Here is a 24,768-nt window from a genome sequence, read left to right as displayed (position 1 = left end):
GGGCCTGCGGTAATGTATCTGGGAATATCTGGTAATATATCTGGGGAATATCTGGTAATATATCTGGAAAATATCTGTGTGCCTTCACACATAAATGAGAACATCTTACAGATAGCCCAGGCACATTCTGCTGAGCCCCCAGCAACGCCGTGCTTGGGGGTTAGAGCTGCTTTGTCCTAGAGTCAGGCCCCCTCGGACCCACCCTCACAAAGCTTAAAACCGAGCCTCGGCAGGACCAGCTGACCCACCGGTAAGTTAACTGCCTGCCAAGGCGAAACACGAACCCTTTAAGGGGACTGACACTCAGATCCTAAAGTGGCATCCGACATGACTAAGATATAATAAGAAAACATCACTAGACACGCCAAGAAGCAGGAGAGTGTGACGTTTAACCGAGAGAGGAAATAATCACCAACAACATACTCAGCAAATAGCCGCCATACCAATCCGGGGATGCCTGTTCCTAAGACTTGTTTCATGGAGACAAAAAGGAACTTCTGTCACATTAAAAACAAAAACAGACGCAGAAAATAAAACGGATGTTGGAATCAGGAGACAAGCATGGCATAATATGATTAGAAACTCAAATTTGGGGCGCTTGGGTGGCTCAGTGGGTTAAGCGGCCGACTTTGTTTGGCTCCGGTCACGATCTCACGGTTCATGAGTTCGAGCCCTGCCTCGGGCTCTGTGCTGATGGCTCGGAGCCTGGAGCCTGCTTCAGATTCTGCGTCTCCCTCTCTCTCTGCCCCTCCCTGCTCATGCTCCATGTCCCTCTCTGTCAAAAATAAATAAAACATTTAAAAAAAATTTTCTTAATTAAAAAGAGAAAAAAGAAACTCCTCCAATTTAATGAAAAACAGGTTCAATAAGCCACATACTCCAAGCTGGCTGAACAGAAAGTAAACCTATTTAGGCACATTGTAGTGAGGCAGAAAAAAGAAATCCAAGGATTTTTTAAAAAAGAATCTAGGGGCGCCTGGGTGGCTCAGTCGGTTAAGCGTCCGACTTCAGCTCAGGTCACGATCTCGCGGTCCGTGAGTTCGAGCCCCGTGTCGGGCTCTGGGCTGATGGCTCGGAGCCTGGAGCCTGCTTCCGATTCTGTGCCTCCCTCTGTCTCTGCCCCTCCCCCGTTCATGCTCTGTCTCTCTCTGTCTCAAAAATAAATAAAACGTTAAAAAAAAAATTTTTTTTTAAATAAATAAATAAATAAAAACAAAAAAGAATCTATTAAAAGAAGCCTGGGAGAAACAATACACTGCATATACAGGAGCAAAGATACCAATTGCAGCTGGCTTTGCATCAGAAACATCGGAGGGGAGGAGACAAGGAAATAACTTGTGTAGGGAAAATAAAACCGTCTACGCAGAATTCTAGATCTAATGAAACTATCCGTCAAAACCAGAAGTGACACAAGGACATCTCAGATAAACAAAAACTGAGAGAATGGGTCGTTAGCAGACTGGAACTGCAAGAAAAACTGAATGGAGTTCTTCAGGCTACAGAGAAATGACTCCAGGTGGCAAGTCAGTTTTACAGAAAAGGGGAAAAAAATAAGTCTGGAAATGGCGAGTATGTGGGTGGATCTAAAATACCAGAAGTATTTTTTTCTTGAGTTTTTTTTTTTTTTAACGTTTATTCATTTTTGAGAGATGGAGACAGAGTATCTGAGTGGGGGAAGGGCAGAGAGAGAGGGAGACACAGAATCGGAAGCAGGCTCCAGGCTCCGAGCTGTCAGCACAGAGCCCGATGCGGGGCTCGAACCCATGAACCGTGAGATCATGACCTGAGCTGAAGTCGGACGCTTAACCAACTGAGCCACCCAGGAGTCCCTTTTCTTGAGTTTTTAAGGCAAAAATATAGAATACTTTACAAGGCCTGGGATTTAGTGTGGGATTTGTTACACACACACACACACACACACACACACACACACACACCCCAACAGTACCAAAGATGAACGGGGATGTTTGAATTGAACCATACTGTGGCTACGTTCCTATATTTCATGGGAAAACAATCACTGATTGTAATTAGAGACCTATAACCCACAACAACCATTGCAAATGTAATGCGATGACAGTATCATTAAAGTAAAAGATGGAATACCCACTGAGAAATCAGAATACGATATTTTTAAAAATAGAGAATAACAGGGGCGCCCGGGTGGCTCAGTCAGTTGAGTGTCTGACCTCAGCTCAGGTCACGATCTCGCGGTCTGTGAGTTCGAGCCCCACGTCGGCTCTGTGCTGACAGCTCGGAGCCTGGAGCCTGCTTCGGATTCTGTGTCTCCTCCTCTCTCTGCCCCTCCCATGCTCATGCTCTGTCTCTATCTCTCAATAATAAATAAACGTTAAGTAAAAAAAAATAGCGAATAACAAGAAGGAAGGAACAGAGGAGCAGAACAACACAACAGAGATGAAGCAAACAGGAAATAGCAAGGTGGTAGGGCTAAATCCAAGCACACCCATAATTACACTAACCGTAATAGTCTAAACATCCCAGTTAATAGGCAGAGTTGTTAGGAAAGTAAGTTTCTACTATACCGTCTATAAGAGAAGGAATCAGAAAGTCGTGATATTATAAATGTGTCTGTATTAAAAGAGCATCACAAACTTGATGAAAACTCGGACCGCACTAAAGGGTTACACAAATCACCTAAAGTCACAGGCGGAGATGTTAACACGGCCCTTTCGGTAATTGGTAGAACACACGGACAAGAAATCCTGAAACCATACAGAGGATCTGAACAACAGTATCAACCACTTTGAACTTTAACGGAGATTCATAGAGCACTACACCCAACAACGGAAGAATGAAGGCATTGTCAAGTGTACAAGGAATGTGCAGTAAGATGGGACAGTATTCTAGGTCATGGAACAAGTTTTGGCGAATTCCAAATGATTTGGATCTTACAGAGTACTTTCTCTGGCCACAGTTGGACTGCACTCAAGGTCGATTTCACTAAGCTATCCAGAGAAGCCCTGAACATATGGAAATGAAACAGTGTGCTTCCAAATGACCATTAAACAATGAGTCACGAGCAGAAAAATTTAAGAGTGAATGACAATGCAAATGAGGCACATGAAACTTGTGGAATGCAACTAAAGTACAGCTAAGAGAGAAAATTACATCAAATGCTTGTATCAGAAAAGAAGAAAGGCTTAGAATCAATACCCTAAGTTTCTGCCCTTGGCGGGTAGGGGGAGAATGAAAAGGGGAGAACAACCTCAAATTAAGGAAAGAAAGGATAAAGGATAAAGCACAAAGAACAGAAATTAATGAACTAGAGGGGCGCCTCAGTGGCTCAGTTGGTTAAGTGTCCAACTATTGATTTTGGCTCAGGTCACGATCTTGCAGTTTGTGAGTTCGAGCCCCGAGTCGGGCTCCGAGCTGACAGTGCAGAGCCTGCTTGGGATCCCCTCTCCACCCCCTCTCTAACCCTCCCCTGATCGTGCTCTCTCTCTCGCTCTCTCAAAATAAAGAAATAAAACTTAAAAACAAAGAAATTAATGAATTAGAAAACAGATAAATAAAATTAACAGAGTCAAAGTACAGCATGTTACTGTGATTCAAACCACAGCTAATCAAAAATAGCAACTGTGATCCATTACGGACTCTAGGGTTCTGTACTTGGCATCTCCTTCCATGTCCTCGGGGTTTGGCGTGGGACTTAGGTCATGCGGTGACACCGTTACGACAGTATTAATTCTGACACACTGGTACCAGAATGTGACTTTTCTCTCTACCGATCTGTTAGCTTTAGTTCTCCCGCTCGCACTATAAACTTCTACCCTGAATGCAGAAGTCACGGGATCTGTTGAGCGTTCTAATTTTCAAATCACTTACTGCATCCAAACACTTCCTGATGCTTTCCCTCTGCTAGTGGTAGGTGCATCCGACAGGCTACACCTCGTTATTACCTGAACGAGGGCATGAATCTTAAGTCCAGATTCTTTGATGAGATCGTAGTATTTTTCCATCCGGTTGCGCTGGTCATCCATGGAAAGGAGACATTCCTTTTTTCCATCTTTTCTCTTAAATATCGGAGACACCCATGTTTTCATGATGTTTTGAATCTCTTCCACATTGTCTTGGGCTTTCTGAATCCTTTGTTCGAGATCATGAACGCTGTTGGTGATTTGAATGACATAATCCCAAATGCCTGCTCCCCAAAAGAAATACATTTAATTGAAAGAGTTAAAGGTCTAGTCGCTACAGAAGGTACGGATTTAATATCTGTAGGTTTCAAAAGGCTTTCTTGCACAAGCTATTTTGTTAGCACCAGAGTCTTTTTCTTCCTGGCTGTGTTGAAAAGCCAATGCTTACCATCACCCTGCTTACGGAGGAAAAGAAACGAGGAGGTAATGCTTACCAACCAAGTGCACAGAAATCGTCATAGTTGCTGGGGCACACCAGTGCACCATCGTGATTGTATTTGGGTTATGGACCTTCTGAAAAGCACTTTCGCCTCATTAAATGTTGAAAACAGGGGCGCCTGGGTGGCTCAGTCGGTTAAGTGTCCGACTTCGGCTCAGGTCATGATCTCACGGTCCGTGAGTTCGAGCCCCGTGTCGGGCTCTGTGCTGACAGCTCAGAGCCTGGAGCCTGCTTCCGATTCTGTGTCTCCCTCTGTCTCTGACCCTCCCCCATTCATGCTCTGTCTCTCTCTGTCTCAAAAATAAACATTAAAAAAAAAAAATAAAAAAAAAAAAACGTTGAAAACATTGCTCCCTCTTGCATATAAAATAAAGTTCTAATTCATTTAATATGGCGTTCCAAGACTTCTGTGAGTTGATGGTGACCTCCTTTGCAAACATGAACTCTTTCGAGGACTCTGATGAGAATTAATCTCCCTCCCCTGTGATTTGGCACACTTTATTTTTAACTCTGTGAAGACTTTTTATCATAGCCTGTCTTGGGTGATTTATGGTTGTACATATGTCTGTTGGCCCCACTAAACGTGAGTTCTTTGAGGGTAGGAGCCACGTCCCATACACCTCATATTCCAAGTGCCGTTGAGGTCCCTTACATAGTACCCTGCAAAAGTTAATCCATCAATGAAAGTGCTGAATTGGAAGAAACACAAGAAATAAATCATGGTACCCTCACTTAAGATGTCTACAATCTAGGGGTGCTTGGCTGGCTCAGTCGGTGGGACATGGGACTCTTGATCTCAAGGTCATGAGTTTGAGCCCTGTGTTGGGGGTAAAGATTATTTAATAAATAAAAAAAAGTTTTAAAAAAAGGTGTCTATATTTCAGTGAGAAAAATTAAGTGACGGTGATGATATAAGAAAAGCCCTCATTCACGGAGTGCCCAATATATGTTGGAGACCCCAGGGTATGTCACGCAAACCCTGAGCCTCCCCAAACGTGTGGCGGCAACATTTTCTCAGTCTACCAATCATATCCAAAGAGAAGGAAGAAAAGGAATACTAGCCCTTCTTGCCTTCTCTGCTTTGGATACATGTCTCAGAGGCTAGGCTTGAGTTTCAAGCACAAATCCGGTTACTGGGGGAGTCATTCAAGTTCTACCAACTTTATCAGGATCCTGACCCCCAACCCCCTCCCCAGATTCCAGGCAGTGCCCTGCTACCTTCCGTTTTCCAGTTCAGAGTCTCTTCTGCAGCTTTCAGGCAGAGATCGATATTCCCCAGCTCTTTCTCCAGTAACGGCAATTCCACCTCTACGAGAGTTTTCATAATCCTGTTGTACCAATTTGCCATCAGTTCCAACTTCACCACGAGCTGCCGATAGAATTCCCTGGAGGAGAACATGGCTGCTGCTGTCTCAGGAACATGTCGCATCTGCCTCGATTCAAGATAACTCATTTCCTTCAGCACTGAAGTCAGCTGGAAAAGCAAATCGGCATTAAAGTGGTTACAGCTCCGTGGCAGTAAAGGGTGGCAATCATCAGTCAAGGACTAGAAAACCCCAGGGGCCCAAAGACCTTCGTAACGGGTCCCTTCGTAACGTTTGCTCCTACCTGCTCCTTCCATCTAGAGAAGGGAAACTGAGTTTTGAAATTGAGAAAGCAGAGGACTCAGACGCAGCAAGGCTTACCAAGTCTGTCAAGTCCGTCAATCCCAAAGAGTAACAAAAACAACGCTGGACAGATTACCCTGATGCTTTTGGGCACATGGCTGATGCAGTGACGGGCTCACCCCAATGAGGTCACGCACACACAGACATGGACAGAACTGAGAGGAGATGCTATTGTACGAGTTTAATTGTTAAATGGAACCACTGGAAACAACCCTTCGTTTCCGTGAGCCTGTGCCGGCACGCCTTTGTGTCACTCAGGCCTCTCTGAATGTCTGTGGGCACGGAGTTCAGTGGAACTGAAGAGTGAGAGGCGAAGCAGACGTGGGCCAATGGAAAAAGAGACCTCTGGCTGGGTTGCTAGGTATTGGGGTCTTCGCTATTTATTGCGTTTACCTCTGAACCCACGAGGACAGATGTGTATTAGTGTGGGCAACAAAACACCCCAGAGATACTTCCCACCCGCCTCCCACTCCCCTCCCCTTTGCATGGAGACACCTGGGCTCCCAGCTCTCCTCGCAGTGGTTCTGGGTCACTGCTCCGCTGCGGCCCAGCCAACCCTACTCAGGATGAAGGCAAATGCTAACCATCTGGTGGGGAAATGGCTTCAGTCTCCTACTTTGTTTGAAATAAGCTCAAGACAGATATTAAAAATTTAAGTGTAAAAACTGAAAACAGAAAATTAAAACATCAGGTCTACTTATATAATACTGAGATGGAGAAGGCCCTTCCAAACATACAACCGGAAAATAAAATACAAAAGGTTGCAGGCATTAAATATCGTTCATGTAATAAAACGGCACATTTCAACAGGTCTGAAACATATGCAATGGATTTCTTAATATGCGACAAATGTCTCCCAAATATTCTAACAAATTCACGGGAAAAGACGGCACTTCCAATCCGAAGTGGGCAAGAGACATGAACAAGTGATTTGTAGAAGAACTATGACCGGCCAATGAACAGATGGAAGGTTCTACTTTACTAGTGGCCAAATACAAATTAAAACAATGTTGAGATACTATATATATATACATATATATATATATATATATATATATATACACACACACAAAATAAATACAAATTAAAACAATGTTGAGATACTATATATATATATATATATATATGTTTTTTTTTTTTTTTTTTTTTTTTTAGTTCAACAGGCTGGGGGTGATTTGAAGAAATGGATATCTTCCTGGAAGAGATATGACCGAGTTCCATCTTCCTGAAGAACCAACTGATGATGTATATGTGAATCCTCACAATGTGAACATCCTTTACCCCATTTCCAGGCCTTTAGCCCATATAAATCATCGAGGACGGGCACAACAACTAAGAATGTTTCCTGTAGCTTTATTTATACTGTATTTTATTTCTTTCCAACATGCTTCAATGTTGAGATTCTCTATTATTTCATTTCCAACCAGGGAAGAAAAATGCGGTTAAACTATAAACACGTGCCATTTTCAGAGATGTGAAGATGTAACAAAAAAGAAAAAGAAAGTGCATCTTTCGATCAGTGAAATACAGATTGATAAAACGAGAAAATAATTTCAATATCCCATAATAGCGCATTTAAAACACTTTAAATAATTTGCAAAAGAATTTTTTTTCTGGCCCCAGAGGGGCAGATCTGATCATGTCCCTCTAGAATGATACACATGTTACTGTTCATTCTTACTAGCACGGCCACTGTCATGTTGCTCGAAGCTGGAAACGGGGACACATACAGCTCCTCTTTGACTTGTGTTTGGTCGTCTCCCCTTAACTCACTTTATAATTCAGGTATTCCCTCTCCCCCTTTCTTCTCTCTTTCACTCTCCCCTCTTTCCTTCTACCGCCTACGAACACTTCGAAAGTGCCTACTATGTGCTGCACATTGGGAGAGAGAAAGAGTCCTTGCTCTGGAGTATACAGAGAAGGAGTATACTGTCTCGTATACTCAAAACTGTCTCGTCCTGAGGGCTTCATTCCTACAATTATAACCTCTGGACTGTGGCTTCGTGGGTAACCCAGACCCTCCTCTGTTTGGGCATTTAACAATCAACATTGCTCACGGTGAATGCCGATAAAATTATGCCAAGGAGTTAAATGAGTCAAACGACAGGCTTATGTGCTACCAAAGTGAAGAAATGGACCCTCCAACCCCCTTTGTTGACTCTGATCGCCGTCGGAGTCGATGTTCTACTTAAACTGTAATTTTCTCAAAAGACACTCACATGCTATCAGCTTAGTTTCCGGCTCTCTCTACCTCGAGAGCACGCCATTGATACAGAAGTCGGTGACTGCGTTTAGCTCAGCGTGGCCTATACTTTTAAGTTGTTTTTTTTTTTTTTTTTCCGATATACTTCCTGATATGGGCTGGCTTTTGGTTATCACGTTCTCTGGCATGAAGTTTTCCACATTGCTACAGCCCACAGTGGTCTTCAACTCTTCTGATCGCCTAGAGCAGGGCCTCTCAATCTCAGCACCCCTGACACTTTCAGACAAAAACTCCTGCTTGTGGGGTGCTGTCCTGAGTGTCGTGGGAAGTTTAGCTGCATCCTTAAGAATCTGCTCACCCTACACCATTGGCACCCAGTTCATGACGGACAACCCAAAATATCTCCAAGGGGACTAAATTGCCCCAGGTGAGAACCAGTAATCTAGAGTCTTATTTCCAAAGCTACTCCAAGGAGATTTATCACATATAATCTAATAAAGGTAGACTTTTGCATGTTGAGGTCCTAGCTCCCAACTAGCTGGTGGGTTCCTTGAGGGCAGGCGTAGCAATACCTGTTACCTATTTAAATACTTTCTTGAATTCCAGATGGTGCATACCTAGAATAGGATATGTAAACTTCTGGATGAATTTATCTTGGACGCAATTGCCGTTCTAACTTTGTATGTGGAGTCGAGTTCATAACAAAGCTGTTATCACCCAACTATGAAAGTTTAAAACATATTCTGCTGTATTTTCTGTTGTGCAAAACTGACACAAACGTATTGACCAACCACGGAGAAAAATGGGGACACTGGACAACGTAAGGAAACAACGCACCGCGGGATTCATCCCGAAAGGGAGATCCGGGGTGGAAATTCTCTCGGGCAGCTTCTGCAATTTCTTATAAAACGCCTCTGTTGCCTTTGAAATCAGCAGAGTTAAAGGAGTCTCTTCAGGAACCCACAAGGAAATTCCTGCTGCCTTACCTGTGGGTTAAAGTTGACGGCAATCTGCTTCGTCTCTGGGTCACGTTTCAGAAGTGGCTGGGAAAGATTGTACTGTGACTTCTCCGACACGGTCTGACACCAGTCTTCATAAAGTCTCGTCTCGTACCTGCGAGGACCAGAGACAACAGTCACCTCTGAAGCACCCTCCCAGCGCCTGGCAATGACCCGCTGAAGACAGAGATCTATTAATGTGTATATGACCTAGATATTTACATAGGTACAGGTGCACGTCTATAACAAAAACTGAAGGTACCGTCAGTAAAATGCCTGGCTACGTTCTTAGGTCAAAGTCATCGACTCGGCTTTCAAAAGGTAACACAGCTGAAATGAGAACCCGGTCGAGAGGCTCCATGCAATCTTTAGAGGAGATAAAGGGAGTTGTGATTAGTCTCATTAACCACGGGAAGAAGTTATTGGGCAAGATTTGCTCTCACAGTCATCTTCATGCCGCTCAGACATCCGTCGCTCAGCCGTTACCCGATGACTGAAAACGTGATGAATAAACACCCCATGGTAAATGGAGCGAAGGCCCTGGACCACGGGTAAACGGAAAATACAGAAGTACAATCCTGGAGAGATGTACCGGGCATCGGGCATCTAGTGGCGGGGATGAGAGTGTGATAAGGAGAATGCCAGGAAGGCTGCATGGAAGAGGGGCTGAGGCGAGGCTTGACGGAGTCTCAAAGGATGAGTACAGGTAGGAGAGTGAAAGGGAAATGGATGTCCCCCAGCAGAAGCATCAGCACCACCACAGGGCAGAGAAGAGACACATGGAGTGTGATCTTGGAACGGCTGAGGCCGGAGGGGGGAAGGGACGAGGCTGGAGAGGGAGGCAAAGGCCACAGCGAGGGCTTTTCGGGTCACGTGAAAGTGACAAGAGCCAGTGGGAGGCACTGAAGGGCTCCCCAGCCCGGGCATGCGGTGACATCACCGGATTTGCTGAGACTGCGGGCATCACAGCCTGAACCACAAGACTTAACTGCGGCTTTAGAACAGGAACTAAGAGTCCGTGTGAATTGTCACTCTTCTGTTTTCTCTGTAAGAGGACGCAGCAAGTACTTTTAAAACTTATTTTCTCTTTGCGTAGCACAAACCGTTGCTTTCTGTTTCGCGAGCGGCTGCTGTGATTTCCCGGGACACCGATCTCCAGGTGTCCCGAGGAGCGCCCTACTTCCTCCGGCTCGGCCAAGTTCACGCTCCCAACCGAACTACCCTGGAAAGCGTCTGTTCCTAGAACAGAGCCGCATTCCCCAGAGACCCAGAAGCGCTGGACTCACAGACACCGTGGTTTACATCCTACAACAGTGACATTGCACAGCCACTGAGGAATCTACATGAAACCGGTAACCACAGAAGGCACCACGGGGGCGGGGAGGGGGGCCGGGGGTGGCTATGCCATTTGCAGAACAATACGATGCCAGAAGCCGCTTACTTGTCGAGCAGTGAGAGCATATCTTCATATTTTTGTGTCATTCGCTTTCCTTCGGCAGATTCCAGGCAACTATCCACACAAAAGAGGGGGGGGGGGAAATGGCATCAATTTAGAGGTCAAAATAATAATCGAAGTAACAAACTGCACCTGTTCCCCGCGTCCTTCTCGCCAGTGTCGTCCACCGGCCACTAGAGGGCATCTGCACTTCCTGAAATGCAGGCCGACCCCCAGGTGACAGGGACATCGAACACAGGGACACTGAACCCCACCCCCACCCCCACGCTGGGCTCCACCAACCCCCTCTCCTAGCCCAGCCAGTCATGCATGGGCAAGTGAAGTCCTTCCAAAATCTGAATTAAAACGGAAATTGAGACGAAAGGAACATTCTAGGTGCTACAGTTTTCTGTATTTAAGGAAAAAAACTAAATAATGTTACGCATTATAACATAATAAAACTACACAACATCAAATATAAAAACAATATTGAAAACTTTTTAAATGTTTGTTTAATTTTGAGAGAGAGAGAGAGAGCGCGCATGAGCGAGGGAGGGGGAGGAGGAGAGAGAGAGAGCAGGAGACAGAATCAGAAGCCAGCTCCAGGCTCTGAGCTGTCAGCACAGAGCCTGACGTGGGGCTCGAACTCACAGACCTTGAGATCATGACCTGAGCTGACATCAGATGCTTAACTGACGGAGCCACCTAGGCGCCCCCAAAACAATATTTTGTATACATCTGTATAAAGTGACATCTGATGTGTGTGTGTATATATATGTATACATGTACACATGTACATATGTATATACATGTACATATGTATATATGTACATGTAACACACGTGTATATGTAACACACGTGTATATGTAACACACACGTGTATATGTAACACACACGTGTATATGTCTCCTCTGAAATCCTTCTAGGACATGTGATGACAAAACCTCCTACCCATTACTCACTGACACGTCGATGCAAGTTTCCCCTCCCACCTCTTATGCCCCCCCTACGTGAACGCACACGTGGACACAGAGGCTTCCGCAGGGATGCTGGGGGCCACATGGCATGTAAGCAGGGTCCGGCTGGAGGCACCGTTACCCACACTGTCGCCCGGTTGTGACGTTCCTTTGCAACACGAAATGAAAGTCCAGCCTCTGGGAACATCGGCGAAGTGTCTGTAATTTTCAGACACCTTCACGCTGACTGTGTGGGAGCGTCTGTTTTTGTTCGTTCTCCCGGCTGATTGCAAAGATTTTTAAAAACCCATTTGCTCCTTAACCCAACACAAGGGTTCTCCACCACATATCCTGAGCTCTCAGGATAAGCCCTCATGCCTGCAGAGAAAGCATTGGATTTCCTGGCGTTTTATTCCCAGTCCTTAGTCCCCGTTCCCGGTGAAGGAGCAGGTGTGGCTGGGGAGGCAGCAAGGAGGCGAGAGAAGGGCTTTGGACCAGGTGGGCTGGCTCCCCCCAGCTCTCGCCTCCCGAGCCGTGGGATTTCTGGAAGCCTCAAGACGCCGGATCCCAGTTTTGTTTCTGGAGAAGAGTGAGGCCAGAGGGGAGAAGGGTTTCTCACACTGGGGGCCCGTGCCAGTCGCCTGGAAGTTTCAGGAGCCACAGGACTAATTGCAAACTCCCTGTGGGTTCGCCTTCCCTTCGTGGTGAGGAATGGAAAACGTTCTTTATAGCCAATTCATACAGGTAGTTGACCCCTAAACAACGTGGGAGTGAGGGACGCCAACCCCCACGCAGGCAAAAATCCGCATATAACTTTGGACTCCCCAAAAACTTAACTATTAACAGCTACTCTTGCCTGGAAGCCTTACAGATACCCCAAACTGTCCATGAACACGTACGTTTTACGTTACATATGTTATATGTTGTATTCTGGCAATAAAGGAAACTAGAGAGAAGATGGTAAGAAAATCACAAGGAAGAACACCATACAAACTCGGTCTGGGCAGTGCGCCCAGTAGCCCCTGGGTTTGTCTCTGGCCTCAACACCTTGTGCAAGGAACAGACCCAGTGCCAACCCTTCTTCCGGTCTCCCGGCGCCCTCCTACCTCTTTCCCCGTTGCAATCTTTGGAATCATCCTGTCAGCCATGCCCTGCCTCCGGGACCAGCCAACAGCGTCTACTGGGCTTAGCTCCTTGTTGCTGACCAACCACGAGCTCCCAGATTCGTCAGAATCATTCCACCGCTGTGGAGGCCACCGTCAACTGCCTGATCAACCTGCACCTGCACGCCTCCTACAACTGTCTCTCCAGGCTTCTACCTGGATGCACTGATGCGGCTCCGGAGGGCTGGGCCACTTCTCCTCCCAGTTGGCAGAGAAGCGTGAGGGTGTCCAGCGTCTCTCGAAGTCACAAACCCAGCGGAGCTGATGCGCCTGTTCCAGAAGGCACAGAAGCCATCCCGAGATGGGAGAGGTGAAGCCTGCCACGCCACGGAAGCTTCCACGCTTCTGGATGAGAAGCTGAACCAGGTCCTTCTGGATCCGCTTGCCCTGGGTCGCACGAGCACAGACCCCACCTCTGGGAATCCCGAGAACCACGTCCCAGAGGGGCAGGTGAAACTCCTCAAGAAGACGGTAACCAGCTGGCCCACCTCCGCAGGCTGGCCTGGCCGCCCCCAGGCTGGGCTAGGCGGGTAGCTCCTCCCCTTGTCAAGCACAAGAAGGGGACCCTGCACCTCCTTTCTGAGCATCCTGCTCACGTTGAGGTTTCAGCCTGAACTTACTTTTCCCTGCAGCCTCTAGGCAGCTTTTAACCACCCCGGACCAAATGGAAACAATAAAACTTCTTGTAGCAAAAGAAAAGAAAAAGGAAAAAAAAAAAACTGCATGTAAATGGAGCCGCCCAGTTCAAACCCATGTTGTTCAAAGGTCAGCTGTATATTACAGAGCAAGGTGCTGCAAATGTGAATTCATTTTTAAACAAAGGGGAACTTTCAGGGGGGACCACAGAGGACACCTTGGGTGCCGTTCAGATCCCCTCTCCAGGCCCAGGCCCTCTTACCATCCTCCCATCCCCCCTGGGCTAGACACATTGGCTGCCGATGAAACACAGCTGCCTGCCTCTTGGGGGAACAGCTGCGGCCAGAGAGCCCCTCGCCCAAGGTCATGCCCCTCCCCTCCGACAGCCCACATCCACGTGCACGTTTGAGAAGATGGGGCTCAGAAGTACCCTGGGCCACGCTGCCTGTGGCTGGGGGCTTCCCGGGAAGAGTGCCGGGCCAGGGTCTCAAGACCCCAGACTGTTCCAGTTCTTTCTGGGATCTCTCCCTGGGACTGTGGTGAGCCTGTCACCTCATTTCCGTTTTCCTCCCTTTCTTCATCTGCAAAACAAAGAGCTCGGCTAGCTCAGACCAGATCAGATGTTGCCAACGGATCGCCTGCAGGGCAGACCTGACCCCCTGTTTATCGGATGGGTGTGGAGTTTGAGAGCAGGTGGTAACTCTGAAGTTGGGCGTTTTACAGACACGCCGCGATTTTCAGCTCTTGTCTGCGTGGGGGGAGCGCTCTTACGGAGTCAGCTTTTCCACTGGGCAGCGCTGGATGGGGCGCTGGTGACCCCCTTGTGGGACCCCAGCCTGGCCGGTCTTCCGTTTTTCTTCCCCGGCCCCTGAAAGCGTTCAGTCCTGCCACCTGCACCAGAGGGTCGCCGGCGTCCTACCCGATGCCAAAAACACCTGGGAGGTCAGGGTCTCAACGCTTGGTTGCCGTATTGTTTGCCAAAGCTGAGTGCCCTCAAAGGAGACTCTTCAGAAAGAGGGGTCAGAGAAAGACCGCCCTTTCCCGAAGCATCCTGAACATGATACCGCAAAACAGTTCTCTCGCTTCTTGCAGCTGAGATGCCTCTAGGTAGCCCAGCTTCCAGATTGTGGAAACCGGTGGTTTCCAAACCTGGTCAACCATCAGAATCACGGGGCGGGGGGAGCTTGCTAAGGAAGCAATTCATAGGCCCCATCCCGCTTCGCGATTCGGATTCAGTAGTGGGAGGTGAGGCCTGGGAAGCTGCACGTAACAAGAGCCCCAGGTATCTAACAGGCGAAGACTTTACAGCACGCTTTAGACACTGGGCTTCTCTTATTTTCCAGCAGCCTCAGTAGCCAGGAGACGCTGTGTTAGAGGAGACTGGTGGGAAAGCCCCAAAGAGCTGGAAAACCCCGACTCCTTTGCCTCTAGAAAGGACCCTCGGGGCACGTGGGTGGCTCAGTAGGTTAAGCGTCCGGCTCAGGTCGTGATCCCACGGTGAGTTGGCATGTGGGGCTCTGGGCTGACAGCTCAGAGTCCGGAACCTGCTTCAGGGTCTGTGTCTCCCTGTCTCTCTCTGCCCCTCTGTCGCTCTCTGTCTCTCTCAAAAATAAACATTAAAGAAAAGAAATCAATCTGATGGAGCAAAAAAGAGGCCGCCTGTCATCCAGGAAGCCTCATTTTGCACCAACGGTCCCCTAATGAGTCCAAATGTATCAATCTCGTTACTGCATGTTTGTGTTCCCTCCCACACCAAAATTCACATGTTGAAATCCTACCCTCCATGTGATGGCATTAGGAGGCAGGGCCTTTCGGGAGTGATTAGGCCATGAGGGTGGAGCCTCATGGAGGGGTGGAGCCTCGTGAAGGGGTGGGGCCTCATGTAGGCAGTGTAGCCTCGTGAAGGGGGTGGAGCCTCATGTAGGCGGTGGGGCCTCGTGAAGGGGGTGGAGCCTCGTGAAGGGGTGGAGCCCCGTGAAGGGGTGGAGCCCCGTGAAGGGGTGGAGCCTCATGGCGGGGGTGGGGCCTCATTAAGGAATTAGTGTCCTATTAAAAAGAGGCTCCATGGAGGTCCCTTGTCCCACCTGCCATGTGGACACAGTGAGGGGACAGCCATCTGTGAACCAGGGTGTGCCTCACCACACACCAAATCTGCCGGCACCATGATCTTGGACTTGCCAGCCTCCAGAGGTGTGAGAAGTGCCTCTGGTGTTTATAGGCCACCAGGTCTGTGGCATTCTGTACAACAGCCCAAACGGACTTAAGATGCTGGTCTACTGCTGAAAAGGGAAAGAAATGAAGGTGATTTTCATGCCTTAGGGAAGTGAGCTGCATTTCTCCAAAAATCCAGAGCGGGAGCTGAAGCCTAAAACGCACCCGCCTTTGGGGAGTCGGTTACTCACGGATGTGCGATGCGTCTGAAGCTGGCGAAGGGGCCCTGGATACGCTGCCGCAGCTCCTGTGCCCAGCGGAGACCCCCGGCCACAGTGGGCATGTTCTTGTGCACGGCGGCGAACCCTGGGGACACGGCACAGGCAGACTGAAGGAGGCCCGCCCCCGGCCCCACTCTGCCCAGGAATACCCGCCCCCCCCTACTTTTTGCTTCAGTACCTCCACCTGCTAAAGTCACCCTGTGCCCACACTGAGATGGGGGTGGGTCCCGGGAGATCGGCCTGTAGACTAAGGAGTGAGGAGGAGGGGCCTGGGGGAGAACACCAAATGGGGTCCGAGGACAGGGGTGCCCAGCCCAGCGCTGCCCTTCACTGGCTTTCTGACTCCACACCTGGGACTTTCCACCTGCCTGCACATCAGCATCACCTGGGGGCTCTTAAAAAAATCCCGGGGCACCTGGGTGGCTCAGTGGGTTAAACATCTGACTCTTGATTTCAGCTCAGGTCATGATCTCACAGATCATGGGATCCAGCCCTGCTTGGGGCTCTGGGCTGACAGTGTGGAGCCTGCTTGGGATTCTCTCTCTCCACCTCCCCCTCTTTGCCCCCCGCTCCTGCTTTCTCTTTCTCTCTCTCTCTCTCTCAAATAAATAAATAAATAAACAAACTTAAAAAAATTACTAATGCTTGGACCCTGACTCAGCCATTCTGACTTAATTGGTCTGGGTGGGGCCCAGTCACCTGTATTTTTAAAAGCTCTGGAGATGATTTCAATTGCACATTCAGGGTTGAAAACACTGCCTTAAACAGACAATAGAATCTCTTTGGGCCTCAGTTTTTCATCTATAAAATGGGAATACTATCTTCTCTGCTTCATTTCCAGGGTTTCTGTGAAAATTCACTAAGATGATGAATGAGACAGGCCGTGTGGGTTGTGAATCACTTGCCCAGCGTCAGCACAGCCTGGATGCTCTTACTGTAGTCCAAACAGTGGGTTTCTTTGCTCACAATTACTTGTCAGGATTCAACAGTGATTAGATTTCATTTTTTAAGACAAATTTTTAAAACTTATTTTTTCAGTTTATTTAACTTGAGAAAGAGAGAGTGGGGAGAGGAGCAGAGAGAGAGAGAGGGACAGAGAGAATCCCAAGCAGGCTCCGCACTGTCAGTGCAGAGACCGACGTGGGGCTCAGACTCACGGATGTGAGGTCATGACCTGAGCTGAAACCAAGAGTTGGACACTTAACCGACCGAGCCACCCAGGTGCCCCTGGATTCCATTTCTTGAAAAAAATCTCAGTTGGAAGAGTTGGCAAGAACCAGCCACCACTTCTAATTAGCAAGTGTAGCTGAATAGTGGTCTCTTCCTTATTTTACCACAGACCCCACTGCTCCCTGATGTCGTACCCTCAGCCCTGATCTGTTACAGTCACATTCTGCCCGGCCTCCACAGCAGGGCAAAATGCTAAGATGACACCAATGACCCTAACCCTTGCATAATCCTCTCCTCTTCAGTGTGTGTGTGGAGGGGGTGGGGAACCAGATACGATCGAGAAATCACTCCAGTGATGATGCTATGTTAGATAGCGGAAGAGAGACGATCCTGGGTGGGCCTGACTTAATCAGGTGACTCCTTTTAAAGCAGAACGTTTTCTCTGGTGGCTGGAAGGAGAAGTCAGGGATTCAGGAAGCCATACCTGGCCTGAAGATGGAGGCATGGGCGTGCCAGCCAGTCACTAAGTGGCCCCCCCAGCCCCCCTCCCCCCGCCGGCCAACAGCCAACGAGGAATTGCAGACCTCGGGGCTACAGTCACAAGGCACTGGATTCTCCCAACGAAATGAGCTCGAAAGCGTATTCCCCCTACTCCCCGGGACCTCCTGATGAGAACTTGGCCCTGGTCAACTCTGTGATTTCAGCCCTGGGCCACTCTCAGTGGAGATCAAGGCACATCATGCTGGGCTCTGACCTACAGAACTTTAGAAACGTTTGTTTCTGAAGTTTATTTATTTTGAGAGAGGGAAAGTGAAAGCACACAAGCAGGGGAGGGGCAAAGAGACAGAGAGAGAGAAGGAGAGAAAAAATCCCAAGTAGGCTCCATGCTGTCAGTGTAGAGCCCAACGTGGGGCTCAAATTTATGAACCATGAGATCATGACCTGAGCAGAAACCAAGAGTCGGACACTCAATCAACTGAGCCACCCAGGCGCCCCTAAGAAGCAGTTCTTCATGACCTCCCTGGGAACTTACAAACGTCTTTATAGATGCAGTGGTCCTACTCACTCTGTTGCTTAAAAACCCTGGAAATTTTCCCGTTACCCAAATAATGAACTCCAGATTCCTAAATATGGCACTCAAAGAAGGTGATAATGGTGCCCCAAACTCTGTGACTAACATAATCTCCCCATGTAACCTCGTTTGGCTGAGGCAGGTGCCACCCATCACCTTCCTCTCCTGTCTCTGCTTCAGAGGCCTTTGCCATTTCTCCCTGGCTGTCTATCCCCCGACCTTGCAGGGCTCAGCTCAAGGCCACCTACCCCACACACTCCCCTCAGACCTCCCGGCCAGAAGCTGTCTTGTTTCGTTACCGTTCGCTGCGACTCAAGTTGAACATCGCCTGTGTTCTCTGCTCTGCGTTACTGTTAAGCCTGTTCATGTCTGATGTGTTCCTTGAAGAACAACCCTTTAGTATTAATTACTTTATCCCTTACCCTGGCCTGCCTCTGTATACAGTGTCCACAAAGGTGCCCTGCATATAGTGAGGATTCAAGAAATGCTTGTAGAGCAGAACTGAACTTGTGTTTGACTTCAGAGCAGGTAAGACAGGGCATCTAAGAATTGCGGCAAAAATGGAGACGTCATGGGGCGCCTGGGAGGCTCAGTCGGTTAAGCGTCCGAGTTCGGCTCGGGTCATGATCTCCGGTCTGTGGTTTGAGCCCCACATCGGGCTCTGTGCTGACAGCTTGGAGCTTGGAGCCTGGAGCCTGGAGCCTGGAGCCTGCTTCGGAATCTGTGCCTCCCTCTCTTTCTGCCCCTCCCCTGCTCATGCTCTTTCTCTCTCTCTTTCTCTCAAAAATAAATAAAGGTTAGAAAAAAATTTTTTTTCAAGAATGGAGACATCACACCTCGGCACGGACCCACGCTTTGTCAGCCTCCCGCAGGGCCCCCCCTCCAGAAGCAGGGTTTGCTATGGTGTCAGAAGGGAGCAGAAACTTTCCCCAGGCATGTAGAAATCCTTTGTGGAACTAAGGTACGCTGGAGATTGATCAGTGTGGCAACATTGATCAAGGGTCAACTCATGCATGGTGCTAAGGTCTCAGCCAGAAGCAGTCGGGACTTCAGTGCTCTGGGTCGGCTGCCAGTCGCAGCCCCAGACACAGGGAAATGCGCGGGTCAGTGAATTCTACAATTACCCAAGGCGGCCTGAGATTTCAAGCAGGAAGACTGTGCTCTCTTTTCTGGGAGGATGTCATGGACCCACCGTGGCCATTTAACGGACACAAGAGGGTTGAGCTGCACCCTTGCTGGTAACAGAACTCCCCCATTCAAATCCGCTCGCCACAAACCTACCAAGTTCCGCCTCCTCCTGGACGCGCTGACTGTAGATCACCCTCACGGTATCCAGGTCTTTGTGGAACATTCGGACGAACAGCAGGTACTTTTCAGATGCATCCTGCGCTATCAGCGGTCTTTCCAGAAGGTTCCCTGCTAGGTCTAGCAGCTGCAGAGGAGGCAGAGAGAGAAGAAGAAAAAGTCACAGATCCAACCTTTCTAAGGTTACAGCTTGTTTCCTGGCTATTTCTTTCAGATGTCTGCTGGCGGCAGAGGGTCGAAAACTGTTGAGTCAATGATTATAAATAGGTGGATATTCATAGTCGCCCCTCCCTCCTTTGCTTCTAAAGGAGAAGGAGACCTGTCTGCTGAATTACCTGCCAGACTCTCATGTGTTGAGAGACCCTGAGTAAAGGATTAAACAAAGAGAAAGCTAAAGATTTCAGAGAGCTGATCTTCATTAAAAAAAGAGAACTAAAACAGAAATAGAGATGAGGTAAAGAAGCTAACTGAGCTAGGGGTGCTTGGGTGGCTCAGTTGGCTAAGCATCTGACTCTTGATTTCGGCTCAGATCACAATCTCACGGTTCATGAGTTCGAGCCCTGCATCCGGCTGTGTGCCGATGGCACAGAGCCTGCTTGGGAGTCTCTCTCTCCCTTGCTCTCTGCCCCTCCCCTGCTCCCTCTCTCTCCCAAAATAAATAAATAAACTAAAAAAAAAAAAAAAAAACTAAGTGGGCCAGGTGTTGGGGAGAATGTGGAAGGCTCAAATTTGAGGGTGGCGAGCAAGAAATAAGTTTCAGAGAGAACTAATTCTGGAACTAATTTCCGGAATGAGTTCAAAGGCTTGGAGAGAGGAATCCTACAAGTGTTTCCCCATGAGTTATGGGGCTGCACTGTTTATGAAAGGTCATGTGTCTCTATGCTCGATGGCTAACGAAGGCTGGCATGCTGGATCACCCACTATCCCAGAATGGCACGGACTCACCCACCCAGGGCTTGAGCCTCTTCGACAACTGTCTCACTGGTCATTGAGGCTACCCAAGGACATTTTCAGCGCCTGGACACTCATCGACTTCTTGGAGAAGTCCATTCCACCTTTCACAGAAATCTCTCTCCTCCACGGAGCCCAAATTGGCCTCCTTATAACTGCCACCGGTCAGTCCTTGTTCTAATCTTCAAGTCTTTACAGAGTTGAAGTTCCTTTGCAGTTTAGAGAAGATCGGTCACGTGCCGTGAAGGCATCGTGCCTCACGACTCAGAAGTCTCAGTGTGCACCCACTGTCCACTTGTCCTGTGCCTTCTCCTCCCTATTCCTGCTCCAGCTGGCCCCTGATGGGCTTCAGCAGCTGGTAGCTGAACCCTGCAACCACTTATGGGGGGGTTTGCTCCGGCTTGAATCAGCCCTGCAGCACTGGTTAAATAGCCCAGGTTTTCAGGGGGGCAACCGCAAGTAGACTTCACTTCTAATGGGCACGCTCGGGATAAGGCCCAGAGAGAACATTCTAGAATAAACTTTTTTGGAAAGTATTTTCACATCGTCGTGTTTCTAGAAAAGCATTAATGATCAACCTGAGAGCCCTAGTTCTGCCCAGTCCCTTTGCCTAGTTCTCCCATGACACCATTCTAGAAGACCCACAGGAACAATTGACATCTGTGGGGACAAAACCATTGGAAGAGGGGCCTTGTCCCCCTCAGCTGACGGTGGGGACAGAATGGAGCACAGTGGCGGCTCCTACCCGTCTGCCCCCCACTACACAAACCTTAAAGGCATGCTCCAAACCGGGGGCATCATCGAAGGCTTGAATGAAGATGGTCCCCAGCCCTCGGTCAAGATCTTCTACTCTCTGGCGAAATTCGGACACGTCATTTTCGAATTCCTATAGAGACATCACGTGGACGTAGGACGAACGTGAGCTCCTCAAGGCCAATCCCACTATGCTCTTTACCACCACCTATGTGCTTGAATTGGCTACACCCAGGACTTACTTTAAGTTTCTAAAATTCACCCTGGCATGGCTTTGTTTCTATCCATGCAGTGACCCTATTACTGCAGTATTGTTTTCCTGGATGTCACTTTCCTGGTAAATTGAGTCCGGTGTGAGCTTGGCTCCTTGTCACCCCCTTTCAGGGCCCCTCTCCCACCTTCTGAAGTCCCTTCTCTCACCCCCAGTGCTAGCTCATGTCACCCCAGAAGCCACCTCAGCGCCAACAGCCCGGCAGTAAGGCTATTGTATCATTACCTCCTACTTTCCTTCCTGCCCCAAGTCAAAATCCTCCCAAATACTGTGTTTTGTCAGACGGCCCCAAGTATGTTCTCTTTCTTAGAGCGTAGCCATTGTCAAAGAAACTTTTATTTGTGGAATCGTTATTACCTGTTATTATCGCTTTCCAACACTGATGCATCGCCTTACAAAAAAGACAAAGAAAACCAGAACAGCATAGTGTTTTTCTACTTCCCAAACCCAAGCACATTAATACTAGTATGTTTCCTTGTGGGTAGGATTTGGTGTGTTTTCAGATTATCACTTTGTAGCAAACACACAGTGTATATCCTGTTTTCTCATATGCCACCGCCCCCCCCCTTTTTTTTTTCCACCTGAGACTCATGGAATTTTTAGAAAGTGATCCCTTCTGGGTTTGGCCAGCGAATCACCCAAGGTCTGGAGGTGCTCAGAGTAGATTTCTGCTCAATTTCTTTTTTCACTTCCCCTGGTATATTCTTGTGATTCCTTCTCCCCTAATTCAGCCCCTCCTAACAGGCATGCCATTCCCTGCTTCCGTCCTGACCCTTCTGCTTTTTTGTTTTGTTTTGTTTTGTTTTTCCTGCTGCAGGCTTGGACCCACGGGTTCAGAATCCTGGGCTATAGGTGACATGTGGGATCCTGGAAACTGCAACTCTGGCCCTTTCCTCTGCCTGAAGACTCCCTGGGGGACCAGGGTCAGCTCAGAACAACTCAGCCTCTGTTTCACTTCCCCCTCCCCAAGCCACTAATGAAATTCTGCCCGGGTGCGCCTGGCCTCCGCGGAGCTCGAAGCTGAAAGCTTTGCACACGGCCCCCCACCATCAACCCGTACACGTCTCAGCATCTCTGGAACCCTGGGTATCATCAGTCTGGAGCAGTCAGCCGTTAGAAAAGGCCTTTCCTGAACTTTCTCCTGACAAAGAGAATAACTGGGAGTGGTCTCTTAATACAACCAACGGAGCCCCGGGAACCAAAGGAAATACACAAGGAAAATGCAAGTAAACACCCAGACCCTACCGCCTCGAGGCATCTGAGAAAGAGAAAAAGCTTGTGAGTTAGCCTTTCCAAGCCTTACCGTGCTCTGGGGGTCCAAGCAGTCATAGGGGGCCTCTGTAAAGACCCTGTACATCTCTTGAAATTCGTCGTATATTTGCTGGACCTGCCGACTCAGGGCACTCCCTCTGATGCCACTAAACTCAAGCTTTCCCAGCGTGTGGAAATCCAGGGTTGTCTTCAGAAGATCCTATAGGGCCAGTTCACAAAATAGTTAAAATACTAAGAGCAGGAGGAGATAACACTCAGATGAGTATGGGAAGGGCTAGAAATCATGGGGAGCGTGGGTGGTTGCTTAGGAAAATAGGAAGGCTGATGAGTATCGTAGCCTTATTATTAGATTGGCTTGGTATAAATAACTTGGCTAAACTCACAAAGCAAAGAGGAAGCACAGGTAAATAGAATTCACACAGACAAGAAAAAAACCACATGTATATTTCAGCCTCTTTCCGGGTTCTCTAATAGATAACAAACGATAACAACATTATTTACGTGACTGGTGGGTTTACTTCTGGTTTGTTTTTTTTTTAATTTTTTTTTTAGTGTTTTGTTTATTTTTGAGACAGAGAGAGACAGAGCATGAGCAGGGGAGGGGCAGAGAGAGAGCGAGACACGGAATCCAAAGCAGGCTCCAGGCTCTGAGCTGTCAGCACAGAGCCCCGACGCGGGGTTCGAACTCACAAACTGTGAGATCATGACCTGAGCCGAAGTCGGACACTTAACTGACTGAGCCACCCAGGCGCCCCTAATTTTTTTTTAAAAATCCATGTCGGGGTGCCTGGGTGGCTCCGCCAGCTGAGCGTCTGGCTCCTGGTTTCAGATCAGGGCGTGATCTCGCGGTTCATGAGTTCGAGCCTCACATCAGGCTCTGCTGACAGGGCAGAGCCGGCTTGGGATTCTCTCTCTCCCTCTGCTCCTGCCCACCTCTCTCTCTCTCTCTCTCTCTCTCTCTCTCTCTCTCTCTCAATAAATAAATAAACTTCAAAAAAATAAAAATAAATCCATTTCAAGGGAAACATGTTATCTGGCTCCAGAAGCACAGCTATCTTAAGGGATATTGACAGAAAACAGATCCTTCAAAAGGTCTCAAGGACAAGCCAAGAGGGAGACACCGATATTCTCAGCAACCACTCCTGCCGAGAGAAGGAATCTGGTCGGCTGGGCGACAGTGAGCAAGTTACTGGGCGTCTCTGTTGAGTTTCTTCATCTGCAACAGGATAATAATGGCGGGAGTGAAAGCAGTCCGGGTTGGCTTAGGGTTTAGGCCAGTGCTTGGCACACGGCAAGTACACAGTACGGGCGTCTTGCTGTCACGGTTGTCGTTGATACGGCAGTGCCCCAGCTGTGCTCAGAATTAAGTGACAGGTGGACAGCGCACAGCCTCGGGGAGGAGCCCCTCCCAAGTCCACAGAAGCCGCTTCATCGGACGGGAGCCTTCAGAAGACACTACTGTGACAGATTGTGTTTTTCCCTCGCACACGCTCATCTGAAGTCACAGAACCTGCAAACCCAGCCTTTCTTCCAATCTAGGCGCAGACCTCTTCCAACAGGAAAGAGGAGGGTAACTCTGACCTTTGGATGCTTCTGGCAAACGCTGGGAGGGGGTCCTCCACCCTAAGGGAGATTGGAGGGCAGGTAGAGGGAACACCGTGTCACAATGCAGAAAACCCAGTGGGTCCTGAGTCCACTCCGGGAAATCCCCGCTGCCAATGGCCACTGCGACGGGTTGAGCCATCAGGCTGGCGAGAGGCTGCTCGACTCCCTTCCCTTCCTGGGACGCCATGTCCAACGGCAGTGACAGAGCCACCGGGAAGTGGTGAGACGGGACTGGTTTGCCCCACGTTGCCAGGAGGGCACCTGGCAGCCTGGGGCAGCCCATCTAACCCCCCCTCCACCCCCGTTTTGCTTGCTATGCTCAGGCATGGCTGTTGGCGAGCAGCTCAAGTCCGGGAGGAGAGAAGAGGAAAGAACCAGCTGAGGAAAGGAAGACGTCACCCAGACCAGGGGGTCTTGCCTCTACTGGTGGGAAATGGGGCAGTCTTTACTTAAAAACACGTTTCAATTTTATATATCCGCAGGAGAACAGAAAAGAATCTG

General features: G+C 48.6%; 1 protein-coding gene across 1 annotated transcript in view; it reads right to left on the bottom strand.

Annotated features, from left to right (window-relative positions):
- DNAH9 (dynein axonemal heavy chain 9) overlaps window positions 1-24,768 on the bottom strand; it is a 337,407-nt gene that overhangs the window by 286,912 nt on the left and 25,727 nt on the right. Inside the window, exons 7-14 of the mRNA XM_058704720.1 lie at window positions 22,694-22,861; window positions 21,136-21,252; window positions 19,392-19,542; window positions 15,839-15,953; window positions 10,687-10,755; window positions 9,234-9,360; window positions 5,596-5,851; window positions 3,921-4,162 (exon numbers count right to left, since the gene is read on the bottom strand). Coding sequence (XP_058560703.1) covers window positions 3,921-4,162; window positions 5,596-5,851; window positions 9,234-9,360; window positions 10,687-10,755; window positions 15,839-15,953; window positions 19,392-19,542; window positions 21,136-21,252; window positions 22,694-22,861 — 1,245 coding nt within the window. The remainder of the gene's footprint in view (window positions 1-3,920; window positions 4,163-5,595; window positions 5,852-9,233; window positions 9,361-10,686; window positions 10,756-15,838; window positions 15,954-19,391; window positions 19,543-21,135; window positions 21,253-22,693; window positions 22,862-24,768) is intronic.

Source organism: Neofelis nebulosa, chromosome 16 (assembly GCF_028018385.1).
Source record: "Neofelis nebulosa isolate mNeoNeb1 chromosome 16, mNeoNeb1.pri, whole genome shotgun sequence".
Classification (NCBI taxonomy): Eukaryota; Metazoa; Chordata; class Mammalia; order Carnivora; family Felidae; genus Neofelis; species Neofelis nebulosa.
This window is presented reverse-complemented; position numbering and strand designations above follow the sequence as displayed.